We start from the raw sequence: 16,569 nt of genomic DNA, 5'->3' as shown, positions 1-16,569 counted from the left end.
AATTTGATTGTGTTTAACGTGCTTCTATATGATTAATTCAATGAGAATCTTTCATGGAACATTCACGAACAGTTGAGAATTTAATTTCCAAGGGTTGATCTATATATCTTGAACCGTTTTCATTACTTAAATAGATTAGATGATCGTTCAACTTTTTTCCTTAACGACAAAGAGTGTCTAGTTTTTTTGTAATGGACTGAGGTTTGTGTTAAAATCATACATGAGTTATTTAGATTTTGTTTGGATAAGTTTTTATATATAAGTATAAGAGTAATGTAAACTCTCTTATACTATATAATAAGGGAGAAAAAAAGTTTAAATTAATTTATATTTAAAATCATTTATGAAAAAATCATTTATTTTCTATTAAAAAAAAGTCACTTTTACTTACGCACAAGTTAATCTTAGTATATGAGATTCTTTTCTTATAAATACTTATAAACAAATTTATTTAAATATGACCAAATGATTTTTTTAAAACAAATTGTAAAGCAATTGGTTTTATTCTGGGAGCTGGAAGCTTTTGTCTTGCAAGCGGGAAGTTTTGGCTTATATAAGAGCTGGTCAGTATTTTTTATAGTATCTAAATTTTTGTTTGACCAGTGAAGATTTTTTAATTTTTTTTATTAAGGTTTTTAGTTTTTAAGTTTTTGAAAAAATCAGTTTTCTATTTTTAAAAACTCATTAAATAAATAAAAATAATGGATTCAAATATTTATTCAAAAACTAAAAACTGAAATTTTTAAAACTTTAGAAATCTTGACTGGTTAAAAAAAATTCAAGGATTAAAAATCTTAATGAAAAAAAGTTGAAACTTTAACTAGTAAAATAAAAATTTAGAAATTAAAAATTGAATTTAAAAAAATTAAGAATTAAAAACTCAATTAATTCTTGTCATTATAGATGACTATTTTAGATATAAATAGATTTATTTTCTAAGTCACAAACATGTATCTTTGAAAGTGTTTGAAGTATTCTATAAACATGTTTAAAATAAAATAAAATAAAAAAGTTTTTTTTTTGCATTTTTTTCATTTAGAAATTTCATGGAAGAGAGTTTAAAAATGATGAATTTAAGGCCTTCTTTGAAACGAACGATATCCTCAAGAATTTCTCTTCATCGAAAATAACTCAGTAAAATGGGATAGTGAAAAGATAGAATAAAAGCCTTACGAGTGTGTTTGGATGAGGGAATTTAAAATTTCGAAAAATTTTAAATTTTAGGAATTTTAAATACTTCAATTGAAATTCTTTTATTTTCAAAATTTTGTGTTTGAATAAAAAAATTAAAATTGTGAGGGTGAAAGAAAATAAATGCAAAGAGAAGAGAAGATATGGTTGGTATGCTTCCAAAGAGAAAAATACGACATGGAAAGTCGCAGAAGAACCGGGACACGGCGGCGTATACCACTACACCCGACCACAACATTTAGTCAACAGCGCAAGGCATGGCCCAGGCTCTCCGCGTTGTCAAACACCTCCGCCATGTGGTGGATAGCAATTGTTGCTCCCGTGGCTATCGGGTACAGTTCTACGTATCCCCCTATGTCTACACTCGATCGATATTTCACGAGCTCAGACACTGTTTCTTGAAAAAGAGGATCATCGGCATGAGGGAAGAGTCGTGAGTTTGGGAACGAGATTTCGGAAACTTTCAGGTAATAAAGAGGGTGAAGGTGATAAAGGAAATACGGGAACGTTTTAAAAGATTCTTTTATCAATAAAAGAATTTCAATTTCTCACCTTTTAGAAGGAAATTGAAATTTCACATTTTTAGTTGTTTAAAATTCTATTTTAAAATTTCAAAAATTTAAATTCTTCAAAAAAAGCATCCAAACAATAAATTTTATATTACAAAAATTTAAATTCTCTAATAAATTACTTTTCTTAATTAAACTCACTTCCCAAGCATTTCTTGATAGAAGTTGTAAATACAACATTCTTTGTGTAATATAGAATATTGATTAGACCGCCGTTAGATAATACTTCCTATGAACCACAAGCATCCAACATTTCATATATTCATACTGTGGGATGAGATGAGAATGGATAGGATCCGAATAAAGTCCTATAATATTTATTTTTATATTTGAATTTGAAAATAATATTTATATATGATCTCACACTTATATGAGTAGTAATTTTAATCTTTATTCTTGTATTCATTGGATACTTATGTACCCATACTTACACCTATGACTTACACTTTACTTATATAAGGTTAATATTAATAAATCAATAAAAAATAATTAGAATAATAACTAACATTTTAGTAAAAATTTATTCTTAAATAATTTAAACATAACATCAAAATCATACATACATAGTATTAAAAACAAGCAAACAAATATAACATTAATTCGTCAAAAATCAAGTTATAAATAAAAAAAATTACAAAAATAATCATCCAATATAGCAATTGTTAAAATTAGTGTTTGAATCGCTTAACATAAATTTTAATTAAAGATTTAGTATTTTTTACTTTCTGATAGTGATATTATTAGAAATTAGAGACTTAAAATATTAATCATAAAAAAATATAATTATTTTTCACATAAAATATATATATATATATATATATATATATATATATATATATATATATATATATATATATATATATATATATATATATATATATTATGTGTGGTGCAGGACTGGTGGGGTGCTATAGTACCCATTCCCGCATTCATATCCCACGTAAATTTGTGGGTATATATTTATCTTGTACCTAATCCCAGTATGTATTACAGATAATTATTCGCTCTGCTTATAGATATTTTTGCAAATACCCATAAGTTCGGATACACTTCGTCATCCTTACTTCAAAGACATATAGAGTGTTTAACATTTTATTTTATTTAGTAGATAAATTACACTTGGGTCTCTCTAAATTTACCATTTTTCTTTACAGTACACTAATTATCGGTTTGATATAATATTTTGCTGTCATAAATTAAAGTATAATTGTGTAGGATCAATAAAAAATATTATGATATCATTAAATCTCCTTTGTTGAAAATAATTAAATAAGCTAAAAAAATTAACTACAACTGAAATAGTGGATGAGACAACTCAAACTAATGAATGATATGAAAACTAGGCATAATATTACTGTCTATTATTAGTTTTACTTCTACTTTTTTTTGGCACAATAATCTAATTGAACTTGCTTTATTTTTTTTCAGATTGAATTTATTTGTTACTTATCTAAATAGTATTTATATTTTTAAAACATAACCAATCATACACGTAAAAACTTCCCCTATTTTTACATGTTAAAGCAATTAATTTATTTTGTTTTAAAACATAATTCAATGGCCTTTTTAACCAGATTTGACTACCAATCCGCCCATTTGAATGTGATTACACCCGTTTATTAGTCAATACTAATAATAGAAAAATGTTCTTTCTCAAAATGTAAACTGATCCCTATTAATAAGCATTAGATAGTGTAAGAAATTTATGCGAATAAAATTGTAAAATCAATTACACTTCATGAATATCCAATAGTAACCCATAAAACTTAATCATACCTATCTGAATGAACTCACTAATCAAAAAGTCTTTCAATACAAAAGATCCACATGTCTATAGATCTACGTTAAACCATTCACTCTATGAATTTGACATCATACTTTAACCCAAAACCTTAAAATCTAGATTTATGAATTTTATTCTCAATTATATGATAGTTAATTTTTTTATTTTTATTCGATGTGAGATTTCATCTCATACTTATACTCCAATACAAATATTAAGTTAGAAGCTTAACGATTTACATGTAGAAGATAATATGATAGGAAGAAAAAAATATAGTATTAGGTTCAACCTCAGTTTGTACATTGAATTCCTCAAATCCAATATTCGCGTAGAGAATAGAGACGAGACGATTAAAATATGTAGTCATACACTCACTTTTTTTCTTCAGTAACAAAAAAATATTGATGGGTATTATTACATTGTAAGACAATACAGAGGTAAACAAATTATCAACTACAAGTTGTAATTATCAAGCCCCAGATCCCTCAACGCATCTGTAGCAGCATCCTTACAGTTGGTATGTGTTTGCTTTGCTTTCCTTATGTATTTCTCAATTCCATTATTAAGCAGAATAGTTCTGTCCAATAGAAAAAGTGTAAGAAGGTAACCATAATGAGCACACTTGGCTTATAATAAAATATTACTACAAGGCAAGGATTACAAAACTACAAAAGGAGAAAAACGGAAATGAATGCCAAGCACCTTATGATTAAATGTGTGTCTTGAATTATAAATGAAGATATCACAAATCATAAACTTGCCTGTTCTCTGGATTTCTCACTACAAGATTTCTGATCATAAGACAGGAGTTTCTCTGCATTTGGTGTGCCGCAGGAAATTTCTCCATGGCTTGAATAGCAAGGTCACCAGCACCAGCTTCAATGGCACGGGCTGCATTGTCTGGGGATCTTAAAGAAAGCACCGAAATAATAGACATAATCTGTGCAAACAAATAAAGACAATAAAATTAAAACAGGTACAAGATGCACAGATACATACAAACTGAAAGGAAAACAAATATATCATGAATTTTATAGATAAAACTTTGCCCAGGATATCGCCTGATAAAATATTATAAAATGTTGACGCCCAGTATATCGCGAGTCAGAAGAAGCCAGTTAAACTACATTGTAGACACCCAGAGTACAGCATTTCCACATTTCAAATGCCCATTCTTTGGATCACCACAATAAAATTGCAATCCTATAATTGAATAGTTTAGTACATGGAATATCATTAAATCCATTTGGCAACAAAAATCATTGTACTTGGGACTTGGGAGCTGGATGTTTTAGACAATTAGACTGAGAGTAATTTTGTTCTGGCTCCCTACATAGATATTGCAGGTTCTCACCTCTTGCAAAACAGAAGGGTCATCAGCAAATCTGGCTGAAAGTTTGATTAGCTTATCCATACCTCCTTTCCCAACAATTGCACTCTTGTTTGCGTCACTTCCTGCTAACTAATCAATTAAACAACTAAAAGAGTCATTCAACTTAATAAATAAAAAAATCATCCTATTACATTTAAATTAAAAGATGCCATACTAAGGCATTCAACAAATCAACATCATCAAAGGTGAGTTAGAAGAAATCAAATAATGTATATATTTAAGGTCATTTAATTTTAAAGCACACTCAGGTCCAAGTGATAAATTTTTTAAAACACAGAATATAAATGTTTGAGGAGAACTTTCTGCTCATGAAGAAAGAGTAGGACAACAACCATCAAAATAACAGAGAACGAGAGAATGCAATCCCTACAAATAACAATTGGCAGTGGAAAAACCAAATATTTTGCTTAGAAAAATTATAAAATTAAATAATAATAATAATAAAAAATTCCCAGGTGACCTGTCAAGAGAAATTTTTTTAACCCATACCTTTGAAAGTAATGAGCAACAAACTTTGGCCACAGCTTTGTCGCCTTGTTCACCACTGTCATCTATACATCTGAGTAATGCATCAATACCACCTTTCTCAGCAATGGATTTACATATTTCATCCTGCAACATAAAATGAAAATACTCAGCAGAGATAACACAAGGCATTAAGGCAATGCATATACTTGTGTCATCACTTAAATTTGACAATGTTAGTAAGGCTGGCCCAACATACCCAATTTAAATCTTGAAAAACATAAAAAACATAAGGGGTATAAAAAGCAAAAGCTACACTTCAAGACACCCAATTGACAAATCTACAAGTCCTATATAATAAACAGGCAAGTGCACCCACCATTATCCCTAAGCTTAATTTCCACTAAAATGTCCACCTTGTTGTCTCATCTGACTCAAGAAAAGGAATAGCATACATTGCAGCAACTCAACATTTGACATCATACAGGGAAAGGCAGTTCATAAAAGCTCTTAATGGCCATTTTGAGACAAGAAGAATGACAGTGAAAGTTGGTGCAGGATCAGTCACCATTAAAATCACCTAAAACCATCTGACTATACTGTTTTGATCCAATTGTTATTTTCCTATGAACTTTCAATACAAACACAATTTTTCATACTCAATGTAGGATTAGATTTTACTTCACTTACATTTACAGCAACGGCCCTCAAAGTGATGCATGCTGAAATCAGGTCATGTGAGCTAACCCCTGCACTCAGAGAATCCACAAGGGCTTCTGCAATTCCAATCTTTGCAAATTTCCGTGCATAACCATACACCTGAAAATAGAACATATTGGACACTTTTAAGTCATGATGTACACACAACTCAAAAGTTGGCAATTCAACTACTTCGAAAGACCAGAATATAGGAAATATCCTTTTCACTGTTCACCAAATTATGTTTCTAACTCTGCATTCTTTTCTTCTCTACTTACATGTGTCTGTGTGCATGAACACCCATGACACTTCAGGGACTATATGGTTTGTAATAATATTTTCTATTACCAATTTTATAAATAATGGCAAAAATGTCACCCTGTTTTTATTTTACTTTCTATTTTCATTGTTTCCTATATTCATAATACAAATATATTAAGTAAATAACAACATTTTTGTAAGAGTTTAATTTTCATGCACTCTCACCATAAACATTTTTACATTGTCAAACAATCTCTGAAACCTAGGTCCCTAAGAGATCCCAATGGGTATGGTTTAAATAGCAAAACTCCGGAAGTATGACAAAACTTTATTGTTGTGGTAACCAATTAGAAATCATCTTATGTAAGACTTTCAAAGTAATTATTATGAAAGTCAATAAACCTACTAAACATAACAATATGTGATTAGATAACCTTTACATTGTAATTAAATTATTTTTGTATTTACTTGTGAATTCATGAAAAACCAGAAATGTTTTCTACAACCAAAGAAGAGTGCTAATATATGAACTCCCGCTACAACATAAACACTCAATTGACACCATTCATTTCTCTCTCTATCTCTTGTCTTATCACATCATATTACCTATCACATCTATACTTCCTTCTCTTCAACTAATATGAACACACATCCTCAAGCAGCCCGAACTCACCTGAGAAGCCACAACTCGATCGTCGTCGGGCATCAAAAGCGCGCAAACAGCGTCATACAAACTCTGGATCCCCTTGTGCCTATGCAACGACATGATCTCCAAAATCAGCTCGTCAACCTTCAACTCCATAAATGCCTCCTTCACAATCTCATCTCCGGTGGCCGCCGAAGCCACAACTCGAAATCCACTGCTCAAAAGCTCCACATTTCCCTTATTATCAACCAGAAAAGCCATCACAATCCTCGGCCCGTCGCAGCGATGAAAAGCCCCCGTGCTCTGAACATCTGCACCCTCCAACAGAGAAACCAAATCAGTAATCAGTCCCTTGAGAAATTCAGAACAGCGGCAAAACGGCAATAATGTTTCAGAAATTCAGAATCAAACGAGTCACAACCGTGAAGCAACGACGACAACGCGTTTAATGCGGAGACAAGGGGAACAACGTGAGATCCGGCGGCAAGAGAAATTTTGGAACAGAGCGAACAAGCTAGCTCAACGGCGCCGTTTTTGGTTGCAATAGCCACATTTGAATTTGAATCAGAATTTGGATTTGCGCACAACTCGTGGAGGGTGTTAAACGCTTGCGCGATTAGGTTTTGGTCCGGTTCGGTTTCAAGGTGTCTTAAGCGGTCCAAGCACTCGATGACGGGGTTGGTTTCTCCGGGGACGCACGTGACGATGCCTGCGAAACGACGGCGTTTTGAGATTAGGAGAAAGAGAGAGTGAGAAGGAAGAAGAGAAGAGAAGAAGAACTTGACCTGAGAGATCGACGCCTTGGAGAGTGAGGGTTTGGATTGCGTCTTGGAGGGCCTCGGTGGGGTCCATGCCGAGGTCGTCGATGTTCTCATTCACCAGTTCTTCGAACGCTTCTTGAGAGATCGAACGCATCGTCGTCGTCTTTGCCGCTGGACCCATTGTTGCTACGTTCCTTCTTCTGCTCTCACTCACTCTCAGTTCTGTCTGTGTTTCCTTCTTCTGCTTCTGTTTCAAATTTTCAAGTTTTTCTACTTGCGTCAGTTGGGGGAACCTAGAAACAGAAGCACATGACACGAGCGTGAACTGATTTGGGAAATGAGAGGAAACGACGACCAAATTATTGTCGTTCACCAGGTATCTATGGCTCTTTGTTTATACCCAAAAATACACAATTTGTAAAAAAAAAAAAGTATGAACTAACATTATAAAATAACTTTGTACAGTTGTTCAATCACAGCATATTATATATTATATATGATGAGTCTGTTAACTTTTGTGATAACTTATTTAAAATTCATGTCAATGATAATTTTAATTTAAAATTGCATCTTAATATAAAAAAAAATTTATATTATAAGTGCATGATCATTAATAAAAGAAAATAATATAAACAATTAAGGGAAACAATATAATGTATAAAAGTTGTAAATGTAATATTTTAAAAATAATTAAGGAAGTTAATATATAAGTAGGAAAAATAGGAAGTTTTGTGTAATATCACGAAATTTTAGGGAGTATAAGTGTAATTTACTTTAAAATTTTTAGAAATAATACATGGTATATTTTTTATAGATTTTTCTCAAACCTAGTAAAATTTGATTGAAATATGATTGAGTTTTAAAATTTTAAACCTACATCTTACATATCCAAACTTGTTACATCGTATACAAAGAAAAGGATTGGAAAGATTAAGTAAATTACTCATTAGAGCATCTTTAGTGATAGATCTCATAAATTTTAAAATCTCTCCCACTTTTTACTCTAATGATACATCTTACTTTGGGATCTTTAATATTTTTTATAGGTCCTACAATATACTCCACTTTTAATGTAAGTTGATTTTTTTTTTTAAAAAAAAAAAAGAAACTTACTCACTTGAATTTTCCTATTCACGCTCACTTTCCTCTTTCTCTAACATACCTTTCTTCCTCTCAAATCCCATGATTCTTTCTTCTAATGATTCTTTCTTCTACTCTTTTCCACAACCTGTCCCTTTCTTTTCCCCCTTCCCAATGACCCTCCCTCTACGACTCTTTGCCCTTTATCTCCACCCCACTCTCTTCTTCTCTTTCACACCCTCATCTTGCCTCCATCATGATTTGGCCTCCATCAACAAGGATCTTACAAATCTCTAAAAAGAAGCACACGATCTTGCCTCCATGGTAGGCGATCTTGCAAAACTTGCATAGATCGACGATCTCCATGCATGCTCCTCTTCAGATTCACACTATCGGTTGTTCCACAATTGCTAGTGACGACCATCACACCTACCTTGTTGCTACAAATCCTTTTTTTTTTAATTTTAGATTTTGGTTTGCTGTTGTTGTTGAGTAAAAAATGATACATATCTTTAGGATTCTTGTGGAAGAAGCAATCCTCCACCTTGGAGACCCAATATATGTCCCTAGTGTTGGATCTTGACAAAAATAGATCTTGAACTTAAGATTCATCTCCAAGATCTTACTCTAAAATTGTTCTAGCTTACTCATTGTCATACCCACCTATAAATGTTAGTGTCATTTTCAATAATACTCATTGAGGGCATAATTATTTATTTGTTACATATTTTTAATATTTGAGTCTACATATAAGATTAAATTATATATTATATATGTTATCTATAATTTTTTTGTCCATATTAAAGTGATTTTTATAAGAATAAATTTATTGAGATTTATAACATCATCATTTCGTATGGATTATATTATGTGTATATATCATAAATCTTCTTTTTATTATTATGATGAGCAAAATAAAAATAAGAAATATTTGATTATAAAGTTCTAAAGATAATTATTCATAAAGATTATTTAATTATTATAAAAAAATGTTATGATCTCTCAAATTATTATTGTTTTTTTTTTGTAAAAAAAAAGAAAGAAAAGGAGACAAAAGCAGGATAAAAGTAGAGTTATTGTCCCACATTTCAATGTATTACTGTTAGCTGGTTATTCTAGGGTTTATTTCCTCATAGTTTTAAAAATTGTTTGATCAGCCATATTCACTAAAAAAAGCTAATTTCTAAATTAAATTATATAATATTAGATTAGATAAAAAAAACAAACTCTTGTTATACACGAAAAATAAAAATTACTATTACTTTTTAATTTTTGAAACCATGAAAGGAAGTTAATATTAGGTTGGCTTTCAATGTAATGGTACGCCATTCAACCGTCATCATTGCATCGGTCATCACTCAAGTTGCCATGTATCTCATTTACACTAAGTATGAAACCATCCACCATTTTGTGGACTTAATTAATTCTACATTTCTACTCCACTAGACTAGTTTCCCTTAGTTTTGAAATATTAATAATACAACAAGTTATATAAATACCTCTTCAAGTCTGAATATATTATACACATATTTTTTATTTTAAAATGTATTTTTTTTATCCCTGGTCAAATCTGTTAATTAAGTAAATTAACATTGTCAGTGTATTTGTAAAAAATCAAAATTATTTTTCATAGTTCTAAAATCATCTTTTTTTATTTTCTCACATGTTTTGAATCCCCAAATTAGAAACTCCAAATATGTTCTATTAGGATTTGAATTCTCGCTTGGATTCAATGACTATCATCTTTATCTGTCAGAATTACAACGGTCACCGTAAACATCTACTTGACTTAAAAGTAAATTTTTCCACCGACTTAAAGATACAAGAGCAAATACATCTGGAAGTGAAGCAAATACACGAACAAATAACTTTGTCAGAACATACTTCTCAAGTCCCTGTATATGAACAAAACAGAGGTAAAGCAATCAGACAAATACAAAATACTACATACCAACAGAATTTACCAGAAGAATATAGAACAATGTTTTCTATGAGTAACAAAGTACATAGGTGCAGGAGCTAGCATTCAATTCCCTAGTTGAAAGAATTCATGTATTTCAAAAAACTAAATGAACTATTGAAACTTATTTAACCTGTCTATAACCTCCACGGTTTAATTAAACCAAAAAAGAATGAGCTTTCCTAAAATTACTTTCATAATAAAAACGTTAGGGATGGGTGTTTAGGTTGGCAGATTGAGTGACTAGAGGTCCGTTTGAATAAGCTTTGAAAAATAGTGTTTTCATTATAATGCTTTCAGAGGCTTTTTCCCTCAAAAACTACTTTTTTTTAACTTCTGACAAAAGCACTAGAAGAAACTTTTATGCTTTTATTGCTTTCCTCAAAACACTTATCCAATTATAATAAAAATCTTAAACAAGTTTTTCAAATCATCAAAACACTTTTTTCTTTTCTTTTAAAAAGACACAAACAAACAGGCCTTAAAATGAGAATTCTTTAGTTCATTTCCACTAGCTTTCTGGTCCTCATGAACATCTAACTCAAATTCAATGGTTTTATGAAGGAAAAATGCCAGAATCATCTCAGATTATCAGACACGATCCCAACAGGCTAGCACTGCAATTCATAAATAAGTGCTATAATACTGCAGCTATTGGCAGGCTCGCTAGTCTTCCTTAACATTTACGTCTTCTGCCCAGTGTCTTCAATTCAATTCTAATTTTTATTTATTAAAATTTGAATCTTCATTTGTGCTTTACAATAAAACAAGAAGTGGCTCAATATCTTGCAATCAACGAATACATGAAAATCAGAACGTACAATAATTTTATCGTGTATGATTTAAACACATGGTGGAAAAAAAAAACATGACTATTCTTGATAAACAAAATTTATTACTCGATAAGAAATACTAGTATAACTAAAATTCCAAAACAATGAATATTTATGTAGGAATCAAATAATCACAAAATACACGTGTAATATATTCAAATTTTAGAAAATATTTGTGTGTTTTGCTGTTAATAATATTATCATTATCATTACAAGCTGACTTTGATCTAATCAGAGACTCAATTTAATTAAACCTTCTGCTCATAGTGTGTTTTAAACATACATTACAAATGTAAAGAAAATAAAAGTTATATAAAGTGTGTGTTTAGATTGCTGTTTACAACGTGTCAAACATATATGATCGCATATTTTTTTTTAAAAACCCTATGCTAGCTCAAATATTATAAACAAAATATTTAAATATATTTTTAGTTTTTTAAAATTGTTTTTTTTAATCCTTCAAAATAAAATATGATTTTTATTAGTCCCTCAAATTTTTAAAAAATTACTTTAAATATCTCTAATTCTTTGTGTTAATAGTGTTATAATTTATAGAGATTTTTACCATCATTTTTTTTTAATTTAATTTATTTAAAAATGACTTGTGATAGTTTAAAACTATCAAAATATGTAAAACAATTGTCACAATTTTGCATTCATGTTTTATTTTTCTTCTTTAAAATCGTCAAAATATGTAAAAAAAAATACCACCAAACCATATTACGAATCAAATATTTTGGTAGTTTAAAATCATCTAAAATTACTTTTAATAAAATTGAATTGAAAATAAATAATTTTTTTTTCATTAAAAATCATCACAAATTGTAAAACTATGAACTCAACTAACAAAAGGAACTAAAAGTAACTTTTCAAAAATTTGAGAAACTATAAAAACAACAAAACAAAAATTTTAAGACTTAAAAAATAATTATAAAAATTTAAAGACTAAAAAAATATTTATTAAAATAATTAATGAATATAAAATGACAAAATAAACATGTATATATGATATTTTTATATAATTTTTAACTTTATTTTATTGAAAAATATAGTTTGGGATCATTATAATTTTTAAAATAATGTTAAACTCTTGTAGTTTTTTATTTTTAGATAACTTATTTTAATGTTATTTTTTATATTATACATTCTATTATTAATTTTACATTGTTTAATTACTTATTTGATACTTTTGGAAGAAAAAAAAAAGAATACTCATTTGATACTTATATTTGCATAATCTTTGCATTTTAGTCCCTATGTTTCTAGAAACTAGTCACCTTAGTCCTTGCACCTACACATTTTAATTTATTTTTGTCTCTATACAAATATTTTTTAATTAGTTTTAGTTCCTATAAGTTTGGAAGGCAAGGACTAAGACAAGTAATTTTAAGTGTAAGAACTAAAACATAAATTTTGAACAAGTATGAGATTGGATAAGTAATTAGTCTTTTGTATTATATCTTAAAAATATTTCTAATCAGGTTAAAAAAATACAATAACATACTTAATTAAACATTACACTTTTATTGTGTTGATTAGTGTAATCGAATACAATATTAAAATAATAGAAATAATACAATAATAGTGTGATGTAAATTCCTTTATTGCGAGAGAAAGAAAAAAAACTAGTATCAATAGTGTGATGTGAATTTGAATAACGTTGTGTTGGAAATGTATGAGAAAAATCAAGAAATTAATTGAAGAAAAAAAAATAGCATTATCTAGCAACTAAAAAAAAAGGATAAGAAAAAAAAAGACGGTGCATGGCACCAGCTAGCGCTATGGAAAATGCTCGACCATATGAGATTTACTAATATTTCCTCACATACAAGAGTATGTACGTAGCAGAATAAAAATTGTTGGTGTGAAGAAAATGAGATCATGCCTTTTAATTTACACTTAGATAATGGCTTCAATTCATCTCTTCTTTTTCTTTTTTGTCATAGTTCAAAATACACGAACATACAATCTCCTCGCTATTTTCCTTTATCTAACAAAAAACAGTATTAGTTATTTATTCGATCAGGCCTAACACATGTTCCTTGAAAGAGGCCAGGCGTGGAACAAAAGTTGACCGGCCAAACGTAGGGAAACACACGCACATACAACTATTCAATTTGTAGTATACCAACCAACAAATTTTAAAAATAAAACTAAAAAATTAGAAGTTGATTTGGCCATTTTGCACCACCATATTTTTCATCACTCGCTGGCTCGATTTTCCCCCCTTCTCTCTCCCTATATAAATACCCATAATTAACTTCAACCATTGTACCAACAACACATAGCAAATCATACTTCACATTTCGTACAATAATTCCCTTGTTTTTGAGCCGCTCCTGTGAAACTATATATATAGGAAAATATACCAATACCATGGGTGTGAAGTTTAGACATGTAGTGATGATACTAGTTGTTATAAGTGCTTCAATGTTTTCAGTGAGCATGGCCAATACGGACTGGTCCTTTGGTTTCAACTACACTGATTGGTGGTCTAGATTTGGGAATCATCCTCAAAACAAAACACAACAACAATCCAGGCAGATTCTCGTGGGTGGTTCTGAGCATTGGCACTACGGTTTCAACTACACCGATTGGGCCTTCAATAATGCCCCATTTTACCTCAACGATACTCTGGGTGAGATTTTCTAGTAAAATACGAGCATAATAGCTTCAATATTAGTTATAATTAAGTTGGGAAGAATCCATTATATTTTCATATACACTCAAATTGCATGTAAATAGTTAGGGATTTAGCTTGATTAGTTAAATAAGATGTCTCAGTTGTTGTAAACTCCTAGTCATATTTAAATTACTTATTTTTAATTCTTACAAATATGAAAAATGCATGTAAATATGTTTTGTAAGTATAAAAGGAATAATTAGTTGCCATTGAAGTATGTAAAGCTAATTGGGTTCTATGTCGTGCTGATTAATTATGCCACATGCTAACACATAAGCACGAGTTGATTGAATTTGTGATGCAGTTTTCAAATATGATGCTCCAAACCCCACTAGTTTCCCACACAGCGTGTACATGTTCAAAAGTTTTGGGAGCTTCTTGAAGTGTGACATTAAAAAGGCTAAGATGTTGGCAAATCCCACGCAAGGCACAGGAGAGGGCTTCAAGTTTGTGTTGAAGAGGTGGCAGCCTCACTACTTTGCCTGTGGCGAGCGAAACGGCTTCCATTGCAATAACGGTACCATGAAGTTTGCCGTGATGCCTATGTTTCGTCCTTCCTGGCAGTGGCCATGAGACAATTGCTCCCTACGTACAACTTGCTATATTTTTGTTTTTCTTATATGTATTGTTTGAAGATTTTGGCAAATAAAATAGTAGTTTCAAATTGATTGATTTTGATCAATTTAATGATACTACTTTTCAATATTGTAATTCAATTTGATGAAAGATTATAGGGAGAGCAAGCACTAAAGGAGTTGCTTGTTTGTGCTTAGGCGTATTAAACAAATTTAGCTGTCATAAAAGACACCCAATGTATTTTGTTGCTTGTTTGTCCAGAGGACAGAATAAATAAAGTTTATATTTTGGGTCTATTTTTGAACTTATAATGAGTTTTCACGACTTTTTATAGGTATTTTTAAGTTTAATTATTACATGAGTTATTGGACATTGAATCTAATTTAGGATTATTAGTAACAAATATAAATAAACTTCTTAAATACTTTGTTGACAGTTTTTAAGAGTGTTTATCTTGATTCTTGTGTGAAACATTAAGTGCTTATTAAAGAATTTTAATTTTAGTAGCAAATCATTCTCAACTTATCAATCTTTAAATTGTTCTTTCCACCTAAATTAGGATTCCATCATGAAGATTAATGTAATATCCCTCTTTTGTAAAATAAATTAAAAAAGGGTTTATTTAAAAATAAATAAAGTTTTAAGAAAATAATGAGATTTTTGTAATTAAATAAATAAGAAAAAATAGTTTTATTAATTAAAATAATGATTTTAATGTAAATAAAATAAATATGTATTTTTAGAAAATAAAAAAGATGTTTTATTTATTTATTTAATAGGAAGTAAAATAGAGCTCACTTTTATGAAATAGTATAATAAAGAAAAAAAATAGAATAAATAGTAGACTCAGAACCCTAGCTATAAATAGAGACATATTAGATCAGTAATTATGTTTACGCTCTTTCTTTCTCTAAAATTTGTTTTCCCTTCTTCTTCTCCTAAAACTCTCTTTTCCCCGCATACACCCAAATCTATCCCGGACTTGTTAACCGTTGGATTGTCCTGAAATTTGGACACCAGCTTTAAAACTCATTCTTGCACATTCGCATCGTTGGAGTTTGTGAAATAATGTCTGTAAAGAGATATATGTCCCTCGCACAGAGATAGTGAAATTGAGGCTTCAATTCCTTATCTTTCTCTCTAACGCTTGGAAATCTTAACAAAACAACCAGAGGAAAAGTTTGAGGAATCTTAGTAGAGACGCCGCTATCGCTGCCAAACTACACATGTGAGCCTGCTTAGAGGTAAGGGATAAGTTACTTACATTTGGGTTTGACATACCTTTTATGAAATTCAATTATTTTCGCATGCTTTTAATCACATATTCATTGTGTTTGGCGAACCAATTGATGTTCCGATGCGAAATTGTTGTGAAATTGATGTGTTATATTTCCTTGCTTCGTGCTTTAAAAATTTATCTATTATTATAATGTGTGTCTTTCTCTTGTTTCTCGTACCTATAAATTGTATGTTTGATTACTTTATTATCGTGAATTAAGTGTGCTTTTAGTATATTCGTGTCACGAAATATCTAGTTGATTTTAATATATTATTGTTCAATTAAATGCCAATAACCTTCGTATTTTGCTTATTAATGATGGTCGGAAAGATTTTTTATATAATACTCCATGATATCACTCGAATGTGTAGGGTTGCGCTTTGCTCTTGA

General features: G+C 30.1%; 2 protein-coding genes across 3 annotated transcripts; one reads left to right on the top strand and one right to left on the bottom strand.

Annotated features, from left to right (window-relative positions):
• Positions 1-3,797: 3,797 nt before the first annotated feature.
• Positions 3,798-8,283, bottom strand: LOC114419381 (armadillo repeat-containing protein 6). 2 transcript variants are annotated; one of them, XM_028385031.1, is made up of 8 exons: positions 7,793-8,283; positions 7,429-7,716; positions 7,035-7,318; positions 6,092-6,220; positions 5,426-5,548; positions 4,898-5,005; positions 4,305-4,483; positions 3,798-4,120 (listed from the first exon to the last, which is right to left on the bottom strand). In XM_028385031.1, the coding sequence occupies exons 1-8, from the start codon at positions 7,947-7,949 to the stop codon at positions 3,997-3,999; spliced, it is 1,392 nt and encodes a 463-aa protein (XP_028240832.1). In that variant the 5' UTR covers positions 7,950-8,283; the 3' UTR covers positions 3,798-3,996. The 2 variants fall into 2 exon arrangements, with proteins under 2 accessions (XP_028240832.1, XP_028240833.1); XM_028385032.1 differs by lacking the exons at positions 3,798-4,120; positions 4,305-4,483 and adding an exon at positions 4,495-4,746.
• Positions 8,284-13,931: 5,648 nt separating this feature from the next.
• Positions 13,932-15,196, top strand: LOC114417663. Its single transcript, XM_028382764.1, has 2 exons — positions 13,932-14,279; positions 14,629-15,196. The coding sequence occupies exons 1-2, from the start codon at positions 14,018-14,020 to the stop codon at positions 14,895-14,897; spliced, it is 531 nt and encodes a 176-aa protein (XP_028238565.1). The 5' UTR covers positions 13,932-14,017; the 3' UTR covers positions 14,898-15,196.
• Positions 15,197-16,569: the final 1,373 nt, after the last annotated feature.

Source organism: Glycine soja, chromosome 7 (assembly GCF_004193775.1).
Source record: "Glycine soja cultivar W05 chromosome 7, ASM419377v2, whole genome shotgun sequence".
Taxonomy (NCBI): Eukaryota; Viridiplantae; Streptophyta; class Magnoliopsida; order Fabales; family Fabaceae; genus Glycine; species Glycine soja.
The sequence above is the reverse complement of the archived record's forward strand: the minus strand, read 5'-3'. Positions and strand labels throughout refer to the sequence as shown.

Coding starts and splice junctions, on each gene's coding strand:
- LOC114419381 (XM_028385031.1), bottom strand. CDS start 7,949: ATGGGTCCAGCGGCAAAGACGACGACGATGCGTTCGATCTCTCAAGAA. Junction 7,319..7,428: donor GTTGTCGTCGTTGCTTCACG/GTTGTGACTCGT, acceptor TGGAGGGTGCAG/ATGTTCAGAGCACGGGGGCT. Junction 6,221..7,034: donor ATCGAGTTGTGGCTTCTCAG/GTGAGTTCGGGC, acceptor TTCTATTTTCAG/GTGTATGGTTATGCACGGAA.
- LOC114417663 (XM_028382764.1), top strand. CDS start 14,018: ATGGGTGTGAAGTTTAGACATGTAGTGATGATACTAGTTGTTATAAGT. Junction 14,280..14,628: donor TTACCTCAACGATACTCTGG/GTGAGATTTTCT, acceptor TTTGTGATGCAG/TTTTCAAATATGATGCTCCA.